This window comes from Callithrix jacchus, chromosome 8 (genome assembly GCF_049354715.1).
Source record: "Callithrix jacchus isolate 240 chromosome 8, calJac240_pri, whole genome shotgun sequence".
NCBI lineage: Eukaryota > Metazoa > Chordata > Mammalia > Primates > Cebidae > Callithrix > Callithrix jacchus.
The window spans coordinates 140,070,934-140,086,345 of NC_133509.1; the positions used below are offsets into that span (position 1 = coordinate 140,070,934).

General features: G+C 62.1%; 1 protein-coding gene across 11 annotated transcripts in view; it reads right to left on the reverse strand.

The window, feature by feature from the left end:
• Window positions 1-737: 737 nt before the first annotated feature.
• The window catches only part of BRF1 (BRF1 general transcription factor IIIB subunit), a 72,403-nt gene continuing 57,728 nt past the window's right edge, over window positions 738-15,412 (reverse strand). For all 11 annotated transcript variants that reach the window (XM_035261734.3, XM_078335894.1, XM_035261733.3 and 8 more), the window contains 8 exons: window positions 14,550-14,816; window positions 13,035-13,096; window positions 12,165-12,246; window positions 12,014-12,069; window positions 8,981-9,237; window positions 3,567-3,618; window positions 2,596-2,767; window positions 738-2,071 (listed from right to left, as the gene is read on the reverse strand). In XM_035261734.3, the coding sequence (XP_035117625.1) occupies window positions 2,034-2,071; window positions 2,596-2,767; window positions 3,567-3,618; window positions 8,981-9,237; window positions 12,014-12,069; window positions 12,165-12,246; window positions 13,035-13,096; window positions 14,550-14,816 (986 nt within the window). In that variant the 3' untranslated portion in view covers window positions 738-2,033. The remainder of the gene's footprint in view (window positions 2,072-2,595; window positions 2,768-3,566; window positions 3,619-8,980; window positions 9,238-12,013; window positions 12,070-12,164; window positions 12,247-13,034; window positions 13,097-14,549; window positions 14,817-15,412) is intronic.

Sequence of the window (15,412 nt, forward strand, 5' to 3'; positions counted from 1 at the left end):
CCTCAGCCACACACCACCTTGCCTGGGCCCCTCAGCCACACACCTGGTCTCCGCAAATAGGATCCAGTGGCACGTTTCACCTACCTCCCAATCCAACCCACTTCCAACAGAACACCCACTCCATGCCACCCGGCTGTCATCTCTGGCCTGGCCCAGTAGCATCTGCCAGGCCGGGAGCCCCTCCGCCTGATCCTCAGGCTCCTCTAACAGCACCCTCTCCAGGCCCCCCCACCCTGCAGCCCCACGGCCCACCTGCACCTCCCTCAGGGCCTGTGGGTGGCAGCTGTCTCCCAGGCCCACCCACCCTAGCCCAGTGAAGCTTCCTGTCACCCCAGCCTCAGTGATGCCCCTGTGGGCTGGTCCTGCAGCTTCCCCTTCTTCACAGCACTCACCACCCAGTGTCACACTGCGCTGGGGGTCCACGCGGGGATTTTCCACACAGTCCCCCGTGGCATACCCATGTCCAGCCCACGTCCAGCCCAGGCCAATACACACCCACTTACAGCTGCTGCAGTCAGGGTGACCTACAGACCCCACACCCCTCACTCAGGGCAGCCTCTGGGCCTCAGGGGCTAATATCCATGCCAAGCCGGGTGGCCAACAGCCCCAGCTCTTGACTTGAGACACGGGTTGGGCTGCAAAGCACTGGCTCCAGCCTGGTGCTATGTGGCCCCTGCTATACCCAACCAGACAGCTGGACACAGATGGCAACATGGAATCAGACAAGCCTCAGGCGATTTCTGTCAAGTAACACGTTTTCTGCTTTACTAAATCTAGTCTTCTCCTGAGCCATTAAGACACTCTGGCAGGAACCAGGCTGGCTGCTGAGCTCTGGGCAAGGGTAGGGGGTCTAGCCTGCTTCGGGCCAAGTGAAGGCAGGATACACAGCCCATTCCATGCGGAGCCTGAGGCCCCCGGGGGTCAGTGCAGCACAGCTCTGCCTCAAGGCCACCCTCTCCTAGGGGCACAGGGTGAAGCCCCCTCCTCAGTCATATTCAGAAGGTCCCAGAGCTGAGACCTCCTATGGGTGGTACTGGGGCCTTTACATGAGAAGACCTGGCGCTGGGAGGCTCTCAGGCCTCCACTTGCCCCCCTCCTGGATGGGGGGGACCTGATCCAGCTCCAACAGGGAACGCCACTGCTTTCTGGACAGCTCTGGCTCTGTCCACAGGGCACCCCCAGCGCCAGGACACTATGCAGGCTGCGCCCGCACCACCTGCAGAGCTATGCACAGGGCAGCCGGGACACCGGTCTCAGCTGTGGAGCACTCAGCTCACCTGCTGGCAGCTGCGGGGCTCCCGGGCACACAACTCAGGTGGGCCTGGAGCAGGGTCTGACCCCCTTTTCTGTCCTCCATGCTTCTCTGGGCGGTGCAGGCAGTAGGGAGGGGAGAGGGCCTGAAGAAGGCAGGGTGGGGTGTCTGCCTCGGAGGAGGCCGGGATCTGGATGCAGGGCCACAGCTGGAGGCAAAGGACCTTCAGACAACGTGGCCGGGGAGAGCTACCGCCTCTCAAGTGCTAAACCTTCAGCTCCCACTGCCGTGCTGGACACAGCAGGGCTCCAGCTTCCTCTCTGGCAGAGGGCGCTGGCGCAGTGTTGCTCGGGAGGGGACAGTGCGGAGGGTGGGCTTGGGGGCTCCAGAGCAGCTCCTGAGTTGCAGTCAGCACACGCAGCCCTCCACACGCACCTGGACCAGCGGTGGGGCTGCTTGGCTGTTTCCTTACAGTAGCAATGCCACAGTGCCAGCCTTCGAGGATCCTTGGGGGAGTCGATGGCAGGCAGCAGGACCCAGCTCTGGGAACGCCCAGCCCACAGTTGAACAGACACACGCAGACACTTGGTCGGGTTCCCCTTGCCAGAGAGAAACACCATCCCAATGGAGAGGTCCACGTGGGACGAGGGCCACGGGGCAGGCGCCACCTGTCACCAGGAATCTCGGCACTAGAGCCTGCCTGCTGTGGCCCTGGAGGTCCACCTGACGCGGAGGAGACCCGAGAGGTCACCCAGGACGCCACCTTCCTGGAGGCTGCGCTTCAGTAGCCGTCGTCCTCGTCGACGTCACAGCCGTAGTCTGCAGAAGAGCGCAGACATGAAGCCAAGGGTCTCTTAAGGACCAGGAGCCCAGCCCCACCCCCACTGTTCCTGGCACCCTCCGGGAGGCTCCAGCTCCAGCCCAGCCCCACCCGCCTTGGCTCCTGTGCCCTGTCAGCGCCATCTTGGGCTCCTCTCTGTCTCCCGGGACTGGCACCCAGAGCAGGGCCTGGCTCCTCATGGAGGGCACCTGAGAGCAGCATGGGCCCCTCGGCCTCCCTCCCTGGGCGTGCAGGTCTGTGGCCATGTGTGCAACCCAAGAACCCCATGCTGCTGGCTGTGCGGCCCTCATGGCAGGTACCTCACCGTCCCTAACCTGTCTGACCCTGGCTGGCTCCAACCTTACAACTGACATGACCAATTTAGAGTGTCTTAGCTCAAACTTCTTTCCAGAGAAATAGAAATTCAGTGTGAAGTTAACGGGCCTGAGTCCAGGGAGGATGACGGGCAGCGGCCGACGCCTCGGCTTCCCTGGGGCCCTCCCTGCCGTGGGGGCACACCCACCATCGCCGCCCATCATCTGCAGGGCGCTGACGCACAGTTCTCCGTCCTCCTCGTCGGGTTCCTCCTCCTCAGCCTCCTCATCAGCGTGGTACGACACGGGTCCGCTCTCCACCAGGACTGCCTGGGGCCTGGCAGGCTCAGCTCCAAGGGCGGGGGAGCTCGGGAGCAAACCCTAGAAAGAAGCAGGGCTCTGACACACACAGAGCAGGGCTGCCCTCCCCGGCCCCTGGACCCTGGAGGGAGGACTTCCACTCAGCAGACCCCTCACAACCCCAAGGGTGGGCCAGGGCGCTCAGCCACTCCTGCCACTTAAGTGGGTCCCAGGGTTGGCCAGGGCTCCCAGGCCCACTGGCCACTTCTGGCCTCCTGGGGGCTGCACCATGAGCTGTGCCAGCATCAAGATCCCACCCTCAGGCCTCTGCCAGCCCCTCCTCCTATACCCCCAGGGCCCCACGGCAGTGCTGGGGAGACACCTTTCCAGACGACTGTAGGCCAATGTCCTCAGCCTCAGCACCCAGGGGTGGGACCCCAGGACATAGCACTCCAGAAAGGCTGCTGCTCCAGCCCCGCCCCACCGTCCCAGCCCCGGCCATTGGCCGGCACCTTCAGCTGCACCAGGACCCTCCCTGCTGCTCCCTGGTTTCCTGGGCCAGACCAGGCCCCAACAACAAGTGACAGCCCAGGCAAAAAAAACCCTGAGCCCTGAGGGCCAGGCACTGTGACCCAGCAGCACCTGCTTCCCACTCACAGGCTCCACGCAGGCACCAGGCCCCCTCGGCCAAGCGCTGAGCAGCAGGCACGCAATGGTCCCCACCTTCCTTGGGCCCCGATTCTCTGCCCACACCAGGCCAGTGTGGGGCAGCAGGGGCGGGTGCTGTCCCTGGGCTCACAGACCAAGCATCTAGGCCCAGGAAGGAACGGGTGGGCTGCCTCCCGAGGACCCCCCGTCCCTGGCTACGGGGACAACGCACCTCTCCAGTGGCTGCCTTCTTTGCTGGCTGTGTAGACACCAGAGGCCTCAACCTGCAAAAGGAAGCAGAGTGCAGCGGCCTCAGCCCTCGCCCCCACACCCATCCAGCCGGCCCACTCTCGTCCGTCTTCACTCTCCAGCGCTAACCAACCTTCTCTCGTTCCCTCTGGATGTCTGGGTCTGTGGCAGCCTCTGTGCGCTCCGTCAGTGCTCACCGAACAGCAGCACAGCACTGACCCACTCATTCTTGATGGGGGCACACGACGCAGACACAGAGGCCGCAGACGCCCCTCCCAGCCCACCTCCTTCCAACAGTGCACAAGCCCCCAAGGAGCTGCCCTGGTGCCCCATCTCACCCAGGGAGTGGAGAGGATGAAGGGGGCACTCTAAGACCTGAGTCTGCTCCCCCAACCCCGCCAGGCCCAGGGCACTCCCTATTTCTGCTGATAATACCCTGCACAGGCCCCTCACCAGCCTGCCACACACAGGCCAAAGGTGCCTTCTACATGCCAGTCTTCTTAGAGACTGCTGGAGCCCCCAGGAAGACGGGACCCCAAGGGAGAGAACACAGGCATCCCTCTGAACCCATGGCATGGCCACACAGGGCTGTCGGGTGGGCAACGAGAGGCCTCAAGGCCTGTGGAAAGAATGCAGAGGGGCAGAGCCCTTCCCTCTGGCACAGCTGTGTGGGAAGATGGTGGGGGCTGAGGCCTGGCCCTGCCCTGCTGTGACTGGTCAGATGAATCCTCAGGACACTGGGAATGGTCCCCGTGACAGGTGGACATTCGCAAAACACAGCAACGGATCTCCGTGCAGGGTGAAGCTGACAGCAGGTGTGGGCCGGGCTGAGGCCCCAGACTCCCCGTGAGGCTCCCCAGAAGCCTCAGCTGCTCCGCTCCTCCCCACAGTCTGCAGGCAGCAGGAGCCTGAGCGGCCCCCCTTGGTGGTCTCTGTGCACTCCATCAGTGCTCACCGCGCTGATGCCCTCCCTGCCCCCACCCCAGGCCCACTGTGCAGTGGAGCCGGGGCCTCTGGGGATGGAGGCCAGCCCTTGGGCAGAGCTTCTCAGCAGGCTGATCTTCAGGAGTCACCGGTGTCACCGGTCTCTCCCACCACGCAGGCCCAGCGGTTGGGTCGGAAGCCTGATCTTGGTGCAGGGGACTAAGCCACCAGCAGACTCATGCTCTGGAAGGTCAAGCCAGCAGGCCCTGTTTGAGGACGCCCTGAGACTCTGCCAGCCCAAGGAGATAACTTTTTTTTTTTCAGATGGAGTCTCACTCCGTCACCAGGTTGGAGTGCAGTATCACGATCTCAGCTCATTGCAATGTCCAGAAAAGGCAATTTCTCTGGTTTCAGCAGACCGTGCCTTGACCAGAGAGAAGCAGATGCTGGCGGGCAGGAACATGGGGCCACAGGGAGAGCAGTGCTGTCAGGAGGGTGGGCTTTCTGTAGGGACACACTCTCCCTCCCCCACCTGGCACTAGGGACATGCCAAGATTGAAGCCACAGGGTCCTGAAGCACTGACCCCAGATTCTGACAGACAAGTCCAGCTTTTCTGGAACCAGAAGGCAGCTGTGCCACGCCTCACCCTGGGGGCCACAGAGCTCTCTAATCCTGCAAAGCCTGGCTAGAGAGAGGGTGCATGATGTTCAGGGGGCTGAACGGAAAGGGCCCCTGGGGGCTGCCTCAGGGGCTTCCCTTCTACATGTGACGGTCTGAGAGCACCTGGAGAACAAGCTCCCACCTGGCATCACCTCGGCCACAGCCTTGGCCTGTAGGGGAGTCCCCAGCCAGGGGCACGAGGATGTGGGTTATTGCCCCCATCATTCACACAAACCCACCACTGTGCTCAGACTGCTGCCTCTCACAGCCACGCCACACGTGCTGACCCCGCTCAGCTGAAGCCTGGCTGCAGCCCAGCCTAGGGGGACCCTAGAGCCTGTAAGCAGGCAGGAGCGCGGCTCATCTACTGGGTTCCCTTTTGTCCCCCTTCCAGAGATTGGCGCTGGGGCCCAAGACCCACATTGGCCCCTCTGCCTGTCCCCAGAGTGGGATACTCAGGCATGAGGGCAGACTGACCTGCCTGGCCTGGAGGGAGACCCGAGGGTCAAAGCAGCCCAAGTGCCCACCAAGTGAGGAGGAGACAAGCTCGGAGGGAGCAACTGCCCACACCCCTGCGTGGCCCAGCTCAGGTTCTGCAGCTATCTGCCATCAATGAAAGCATGTATCACAACACGGGTCCAGGGGCAGGTGGCCACAGGGAGATGGGCTGGGCAGCCAGCAGCAGCCAAAGGGAATGGGGGTACAGCTCAGGCTGGTCCCCCACAGCGAGGAGAGGCTGTCACCGCTGGGCCACCCAAGGCAGCACCACTGCTGCTGAGGGCCGCTGTGGTCACTGGGCTGAGGTGGTGCCTCCTCAGCTGAGCCCTTCCTAGGTGGTTCCTCCCCACCTCCCTCCCCAGGTCAGAGCCTCAGCTGCCTTCCAAGAGGTCCAAGTCCTTTTCGTCACCCAAGTGTGGGTGAAAAGCTGCCCCCACAGGCTGCAAAGGCAACCAGGACCTGCCCTTCTGTCCCGAGGCAGCCCCTTCTCTCCCCTGCCCAACTGGAACTGCCAGAGCTGCCCAGGCCTGGGTGGGGGTAACAGTGCAGTGAGTCGCAGTTCCCCAGCCCTAAGGTCTTCATGCTTCTTTCTCAGAATACTAAACATTCAGGAATCAGATCCCGGCCACTTGGGGTGGGAGATTGATGGGTTTCCAATGCAGGAAGCAGTGCACAAACACGAGATGTATGTACACACTGCACACATACAGATACACAGATGCACACATTGTGTGCACACTCAGACATGCACACATACTGCACACACTCAAGTCTTAAGACACACATGCCCCATGCACACAGAGAAACAAACATGCACTGTGTATACAGAGACATGAAAGGACGCAAGTGTACACCACACAGACACGCACACACTGCAGACCTACAGGCACACATGCGTTGCATGTACACACGTGCATGCATGTACACACGTGCACACACTGCCTGCAGAGACACATAGGCATGCACACCTGCATTTCACATAAAAACTTAAACGGACACACACACACACACTGTATGCAGACACAGATACAGGCACACACTGCATGTTGACATAGGTACACATGCACACACACTGAGTGCACCAATGCACAAATGCAGTGTGCACATGCACTGCACAGATGCGCGCACACACTGCATGCATACAGACGCAGGCACACACACACACTGCATGCACACAAAGGTGCACGCACACTGCATACAGACACAGGCACACACACTGCATGCACACAAAGGCGCATGTGCACACACTGAATGCATACAGACACAGGTGCACACGCACTGCACGTATACAGACACAAGAGCACGCACACTGCACGCATACAGACACAGGAGCACACACACTGCATGCATACAGACACAGGAGCACACGCACTGCACGCATACAGACACAGGAGCACACACACTGCACGCATACAGACACAGGAGCACACACTGCACGCATACAGACACAGGCGCATGCGCACATACTGCATGCATATAGATGCAGGCACACACACACACTGCATGCATACAGACAGGCTCACGTGCACTGCATGCATACAGACACAGGCGCACGTGCACTGCATAGACACAGGCACACACATGTGCTGCATGCATACGACACAGGCACACACACACGTCCTGCATGCATACAGACACAGGCACACACACTGCATGCAAACAGACACAGGCAAACACACACTGGATGCATACACAGGAGCACGCACACTGCATGCATACACAGGCACACACACACGTCCTGCATGCATACTGACACAGGCACACACACACTGCATGCATACAGACGCAGGCACACACACACACTGTATGCATACAGACAGGCTCACGAGCACTGCATGCATACAGACACAGGCACACACACACACACTGCATGCATACGACACAGGCACACACAAATGCACTGCATGCATATAGACACAGGCACACACACATGTCCTGCATGCATACTGACACAGGCACATATGCATGCGGAGACACAGACACACAAAAGCACACCCAGACACTGTCTGGGCCAGCTGGTCAGATGTGACAGACAGGAATGTGACCCTATAAGCAGGCACCAGAATCACCCACACCAAGACAGGATACCCCCAGCGCTAAGAGAGGCTGGCTGGGCAGGCAGAGGACACAGACTCAGGCCTCAGACCCAACCTGAGTACTGGCGCACAGGGGAGCCGAGCCACCGGGCCTGCTGGGACTTCACCTCTGCCCACTGACCTCCTAGATATGCCAGGAGCTGTGCTCGGAACACACCCCGAGGGCCACTGTGTGGCTGATGTGGAGGAGACAGCCCGTGTGGCCCTCCTGAGGGGATTAGATGCCAGCTAAGAAGCAGCAGCCTACAAGGGCAGGCTCCCTCACGGAGCAGCACCTGGGCGCCCCGGGGCAGGGGCAGGGTCACAACACAGCCGACTCTCACTGGGGATGGAGCGGCCGGCCTCGCAGCTCAAAAGGCCAAGGAGAAACTGCCACAAAACAGGAGGCCCTGATGGGCTGCAGAGGTTCAGCACCGCCCCATGCATGGATGCAGCTGGAAACAGCTCAAGAGCTTCTGAGGAGCAGCAGCAGGACCAGCAGACACTCTTGGCCCAGAGCCAAGCCTTGGGATGGACCCAGGAGCTAAGCCACCAACCCTGTCTCCACTGCCAGGGAAACACAGGGACCAGCCATGGTGTGGTGAGCACCTCAGACCCAGCAGGTGAGCCCAGCCACTCATGGCCTTGTCAGGAGAGCCTGCAGCCACCACCCAGTGGCGAGCCAAGCAAAGAGTGCAGGGTTCCGCCAGGGCCACTTGAGGCCAAGCCACCCCACAGCGGCCCTGCATGGAGCTGCAGAGACTCAAGACTCCGCACGCTGAGGCCAGCACATCCCACCTTTGACTGTCCCTTAGCCCATGTTCTCCACCCACATCCTCCCTCCTCAGCAGTGGGCTGCTGTCACCCACCACCTCGGCAGCGATGGCTGAGCACCCACGGTGCACAGAGCAGGCACAGGGCAGCAGGGCTCAGGCTCCTCCAGAAACCCAGGCTGGAGAAGGGGCTGACCCCACTGTGAGTGTCCCCTCTCATCCCTGGGACAAAACAGAGCCTGGCCTGCAGGACCTCTGACAGCTGGTGCCACTGCTTGGATCACAGCCCACCAAACCAACGTGCCCAAGGTTGGCCCACCAGTCCCCAGCATGCAGGTGGCACATGCCACTCTAGGTACTTCTGTGGCCCCAGCTGGCCCCCAGCAGCTCCAGGACCCAAAGCCTCAGCTCTCTGCCTACCTTCGGCTCCTGCCCCGAAACCCAGCCGCTCAGGACAGGACGGTACCTTTTCCCCATACTGGTCACAGGGTCAGCTGCACTTGTGCTGGCTGGCGTCCTCCTTCGTGACAGCTTCCTGGCGCTGCCGCTGTGCTGGGGCCGGGCATCCTCCCTGTGCGGGCTGCCCCCACCGGCGCTGCTGAGGCCCCGCAGCACGCTGTAGTTGATCTTGCTGGAGATCTTCTTCTGCTCCAGCATCTTCTCGATGGCTTCTCTGGCTGTGCTGGCCTGGATTGGCTCCCGTCGCTTGCAAGACTTCTTGGGCTTGATGGAAACACACAAGAATGACTCCCGTGAGTCACGCCCCCATGCTCAACCATCAGGGGCTCCATGTGAGGCCAGCAGTGCGGCGGGGGGAGGCCTGGCTCAAGGCCTCAGAAGGGCTGCTCCTGCCTCCTCCTTCCAGAATGTGGGCCAGCCTGGCACTCTCTGGGCGTGCGCACGTGAAATCCTGCCCTCCCAGGTGAGTGCATCTGGGCTGGCACTGGCGCTGGCATGGATGTTGGCAGGGCCTCCATAAGGCAACAGCACCAAACCTGCCACAGGTGCAGCCCTCAGGGCCCTGCCACACCTGGGTCCTGCACAGGGCAGGGCTGGGCCATGTGCACACTGCAGGTGACGTGCTGCTGCGCTGTGATGTGAGGGCAGAGCTGTGACTGGGTGAAGACAGACAATCCACTCCAGCACTGCTGTCCAGGTCAAAGGCCCTGGATCTCATTCTAGGAGCTGGAGCCACAGACCACTTCGGAGCCAGCACCGCCCCTGCTGCCCTCCCTCCACGCGGCCAGCACCACCCCTGCTGCCCTCCCTCCACTTAGCCAGCACCGCCCCTGCTGCCCTCCCTCCACTTAGGCAGCACCGCCCCTGCTGCCCTCTCTCCATGCGGCCAGCACCGCCCCTGCTGCCCTCCCTCCACTTAGCCAGCACCGCCCCTGCTGCCCTCCCTCCACTTAGCCAGCACCGCCCCTGCTGCCCTCCCTCCACTTAGCCAGCACCGCCCCTGCTGCCCTCCCTCCACACGGCCAGCACCGCCCCTGCTGCCCTCCCTCCACTTAGCCAGCACCACCCCTGCTGCCCTCTCTCCATGCGGCCAGCACCGCCCCTGCTGCCCTCCCTCCACTTAGCCAGCACCGCCCCTGCTGCCCTCCCTCCACTTAGGCAGCACCGCCCCTGCTGCCCTCCCTCCACTTAGCCAGCACCGCCCCTGCTGCCCTCTCTCCATGCGGCCAGCACCGCCCCTGCTGCCCTCCCTCCACTTAGCCAGCACCGCCCCTGCTGCCCTCCCTCCACTTAGCCAGCACCGCCCCTGCTGCCCTCCCTCCACATGGCCAGCACCGCCCCTGCTGCCCTCCCTCCACTTGGCCAGCACCGCCCCTGCTGCCCTCTCTCCATGCGGCCAGCACCGCCCCTGCTGCCCTCCCTCCACTTAGCCAGCACCGCCCCTGCTGCCCTCCCTCCACTTAGCCAGCACCGCCCCTGCTGCCCTCTCTCCATGCGGCCAGCACCGCCCCTGCTGCCCTCCCTCCACTTAGCCAGCACCGCCCCTGCTGCCCTCCCTCCACTTAGCCAGCACCGCCCCTGCTGCCCTCCCTCCACTTAGGCAGCACCGCCCCTGCTGCCCTCCCTCCACTTAGGCAGCACCGCCCCTGCTTCCCTCCCTCCACTTAGCCAGCACCGCCCCTGCTGCCCTCCCTCCACGCGGCCAGCACCGCCCCTGCTGCCCTCCCTCCACTTAGGCAGCACCGCCCCTGCTGCCCTCCCTCCACTTAGCCAGCACCGCCCCTGCTGCCCTCCCTCCACTTAGCCAGCACCGCCCCTGCTGCCCTCCCTCCACTTAGCCAGCACCGCCCCTGCTGCCCTCCCTCCACTTAGCCAGCACCGCCCCTGCTGCCCTCCCTCCACTTAGCCAGCACCGCCCCTGCTGCCCTCCCTCCACTTAGCCAGCACCGCCCCTGCTGCCCTCCCTCCACTTAGCCAGCACCGCCCCTGCTGCCCTCCCTCCACTTAGCCAGCACCGCCCCTGCTGCCCTCCCTCCACTTAGGCAGCACCGCCCCTGCTGCCCTCCCTCCACTTAGCCAGCACCGCCCCTGCTGCCCTCCCTCCACGCGGCCAGCACCGCCCCTGCTGCCCTCCCTCCACTTAGCCAGCACCGCCCCTGCTGCCCTCCCTCCACGCGGCCAGCACTGCCCCTGCTGCCCTCCCTCCACTTAGCCAGCACCGCCCCTGCTGCCCTCCCTCCACGCGGCCAGCACCGCCCCTGCTGCCCTCCCTCCACTTAGCCAGCACCGCCCCTGCTGCCCTCCCTCCACGCGGCCAGCACCGCCCCTGCTGCCCTCCCTCCACTTAGCCAGCACCGCCCCTGCTGCCCTCTCTCCACCTGGCCCAGCACAGCCTGGGATGTGCTGCTGGGTGGGCAGAGACCCTGGGCTCTTAGGTCCCTCATCACAAGCTCCCTGGGTCCTCCCAACTAGGCAGGCCCCATATCTGCCCTCCCAGCCACCTACAGCTTGGTCCAAAGGACTCTGTCTCAAAGGCAGGGGCGTGGCTCCCTATTTTCTCCTTTCACTCACTCACTCACTCAACCACTGCTGACTGGGCAAAGCCGAAGTCACATTCAAACCATGGAGCCAGCAGCTGAGCCAAGTCACCACAACGACCACAGGGCAGGGAGGCACCACATTCGGACCTTCCCAGGTCATCAGAGGAGCAAACCCAGGTTACAGAGGCAGGGCTCAAGCCCAGGGACCCCAGTGACCAGCCCCGAGTCTCAGCACAGTCTGCCCTGTTGCTGCGTCTGGAAGTTCACCCAAGGCTGAGCACATGCCCTCTAGGGTGAAGCTGGCAGTTGGGTGCCTGTGGCCAGCACAGGGCAGGACCCAGTGGTTAGGGCATGGGTCTGGGGTCCAGAGTGTATGGCTTCCAACTGCCTGCCCTGGGACCTGGCCCCTCCTGTTACATGGGGAAGGGACATCCAAAGACATTTGCCCCCATAAGCCTGGACACACCTGAGAAGGCCAGGCCCGTGCCACAGGTGCCCACCTTGTGCTCCTTGTAAATGCCGAGTTCCTTCTCTTTGGCTATTCTTGCTTCTTTTTCTAAGAGTTCAGAAAAGGAGCCAGCGTCATTAAGGGCCCACACCCCAAGCCTGGGGACCCCGTGTCCTGGGTCAGGGCGGGCGGGTGGTGCTTACCCCTCTGCTCCCGCAGGTACTCAGCATTCTCCCTCATCCACAGCTCGGCCTTCACGCGGGCTTCCGACTCATTCAGGATGTACTGAGCACAGGAAGTGGGGCATGCTAAGGCCGCGCCGGCCAGCAGGAAGTCCTTCCACCGTTAGAGGAAGGGGAACCAGGGCCGCCTCTATTTAGTCAGAGCCCAGGCTGAGGCCTCACCACTCAGGATGAGCTGGGGACCCGCTGCCCTTTGCCCATCCCAAGTTCAGCCATGCAGGCCACCTCTGTGAGACCCTCTAGGGCAGCTTGCAAGCCCCGCTGGCACCAGGACCCTGGCCAGCCAGAGTGCAGGCCACAGGTCCCCACGAACAGACGAAGTGAGGGTGTGAGCTGCCCACTCGGGAACAGATGGGCCAGGCTGAAGGGGCCTGAGGCACCACGTGGCAATGAAATCGGGGGAGACTTCCTGCCTGACAGAGAGCAAATCTGTTGAAATCAACTGCAAAGAGCCAGTCCCAATGGCTGGACCCCCTAGATTCTGGGGGCACACAGCACATGCAGAGTCAGTGGGGGCCCTCTTACATCTGGAGACCCCTTGATGGGCCGGCCCCGGTGCTATTTGTGCAATTTGTGCTTGCCACAGGCTACGCACCCAGAGGGGCGAAGGGCCACGTACAAGCGGGGGGCCTCTGGACAGGCTGCCCTGGAGCCTACGCTGGGTAAGAGGATCTGGGGGTGGGTCCAGAAATAATGGCTAGAAGGCCACCCAGCAGGGTGGGCACTGGGCACTGGGCAGGGGAGATGGCCAACCCTGCCCAGCCACTTGGGGTTCCCTGGGCTGCATGCCCTCCCAACATGCCCCTGCTGGGAAGGGGTGCTGCCACCTACCCTGTCAATCTCCAGGTCGTCGATGCCGCTGAGGTCCAGCTCCCCGTCTCCCGAAGCATCTTCTGCAGGGAAGCGCAGCATCACCATCACTCGGGGCCAGCTCCTTATGGGAACGTGGCTGCCACCTGGGCTGGCTCAGGACTCTGAGTCTGGGCCAAGGGCCTTCTAGAACCCCATCCCCTCCTCTGCACCGGTGGGTGGCGCTGTTTCCCCACATGGCCACCTCTCTTTAATAAATGCTTCGCTCCAGCAGGATGCTCACTGAAGCCACAAGGGAAAACCCCAGCCACTTACTAAGATCGGGAGACGCAGGCTCTCTGGCCCCAAAGACCGAGGGAGGGCAGGGAAGCTGGGCAGGAAGGAAAGGCCAGGCCATGGAGAGAGATGGGGGTCTGTGTTGGGGGGAGCCAGCTCCCCATCACTGAACACAAAGGTCTTGGGATTGAAATGACGGAACAGAAATGATTCCACAGTCCAGGCCCGAGGGAGCCTTCCATGATCATGCTCAGGAGACCCCAAAACCTGCCTGTCACCTGTCCAGCCCCACGCAGTCCAGGCAGCATCTGCACAGCCTGGAATCGGGACAGCCCCTCCTCACCACAGCCCCCCGCCATAGCCGCCTGCCCCGTGCTGCCAATTCAAACTCCAGCACCGGGCCAGACTGTCCGGGTGCCCTCCTGCCACGCTGCTCCATGGCCAAGGCCCAAGATGACTCCTCTCAGCACTCACGGGCAGTCCTCAAGGCCCCCCACAGCCCTTCCTCAGCAGCACTCACGGGCAGTCCTCAAGGCCCCCCACAGCCCTTCCTCAGCTCCAGCCAGAATGGCCCTTTCTGCTCGGCGTCACTGTGCCTCGGGTGGTGCCTGAAGGGTGGAGGGCCTGAGGGTGAAGCATTACAGAGGCCAGGGCCTAGTGCCCGATGGGAGGCAGGGCCTGAGCGTGAAGCCTTGCAGGAGGGTCCAGACTCTCAGCCAGGGAAGCCTGTCCTGGCAGGGATGGGGGACAGGACCCACCTTTCTTCTAGAGCTCCCAAAAAATGGGCAGGGCGAGGGGGGCAGCACGGGCATGGTGGCCTGGCCTGGGCCCTATGGGGCAGGGCTGCCTCATTATTGCTATGTCCAAGCTCAGCAAGGGACAACCCCCTAACCATGTTGGACAAGCAGAGGAGGGGTGGAGCCATGGGTCCCTGCCCCGGGGCCCTGTGGGACTCCTGGGTGCAACCTGTGGGCTCCATTCTCATTTGGCCCCTGTGGCCTGCAGGCAGTCCCAGTGAGGTTGACGAGACCCACCGCATTCTGGTGTCGGCACACACCCAGTTCTTCACACCAGGACCACTGAGGCTCACACAGTCCCACTGGCCATTGGGGGGGCTGGTGGTGTCCTCACCCAACCCCACTCCTTGAGAACACCACACCTCCCAACAGAGGATGCAGCACCCAGGTATCCCCATGACAGGAACAAGCCGGAAAACTCTCCCTATGTCCCCAACGCCCTCCACACCCCATCAGAACTCACTGGGGTCGCTGCTCTGGGAGGAGATACATTCTCGGATGGAGTCTGAGATGCCCAGGCTGGCCGCCGTGGGCAGGGGGTCCAGCAGGGACTGCAGGGCCGGGGGTCTGCCACTCCCCTGGGGGCTTCCTGCGGCTTCCGAGCTGCCGGGTGTGGCACCCAGGAGCTCCCGGTATAAGTCCTTGTTCAGGTGGCTGGCCGCAGCCTCCAACTCCTCGTCCTCCGTGTCCTCCTCGCCACACAAGCTGGATGCGGTGTCCTCGACAGAGCCTAGGCATACACAATCCACACACCACCTGTTAACCAGGCAGAGGGCCAGGGCACCCACTTTTGTAACAAGAAACGATGCTGCCAAGCTGCCAGGTAACCTGGAGAACGGCTGTCGGCGCACAGTGCGGGGCGGCTGTGTGCCAAAGAACGAGCCTCAGCCCACGCCACGCGCTGCACGCGGAAGTCAGCTCAAAGCAGATGACAGACCTAGGGGAGCTACAAGTACAGACATTTCAGACAAAAACGTAAAAAAAAAGTTTGTGGCCTAGGATAAGGGAAAGGTTTCTAATGGCTCTAGAAGCAGAATCCATAAAACACCGATAAAACAGATTTCCAAAACATTAAGAACTGCCCCCTGAAAGCCATCGTAAGACAATGAAAAGACAGTGACAGGCTAATCTGCAAATCTCACAACTGATAAAGAACGTAAATCCGCAACAGATGAAGAATTCCCAAAACTTCACAAGAAAACACGACCCAATTAAAACATGGGACAAGACCTGAAGAAAGACTCCAGCAAAGACGGGTGGTGAACAAACACGGACAAAGACCTTCAGTCCTCAAGGAAATGCCAACGAAACCACCACGGCTCCTGC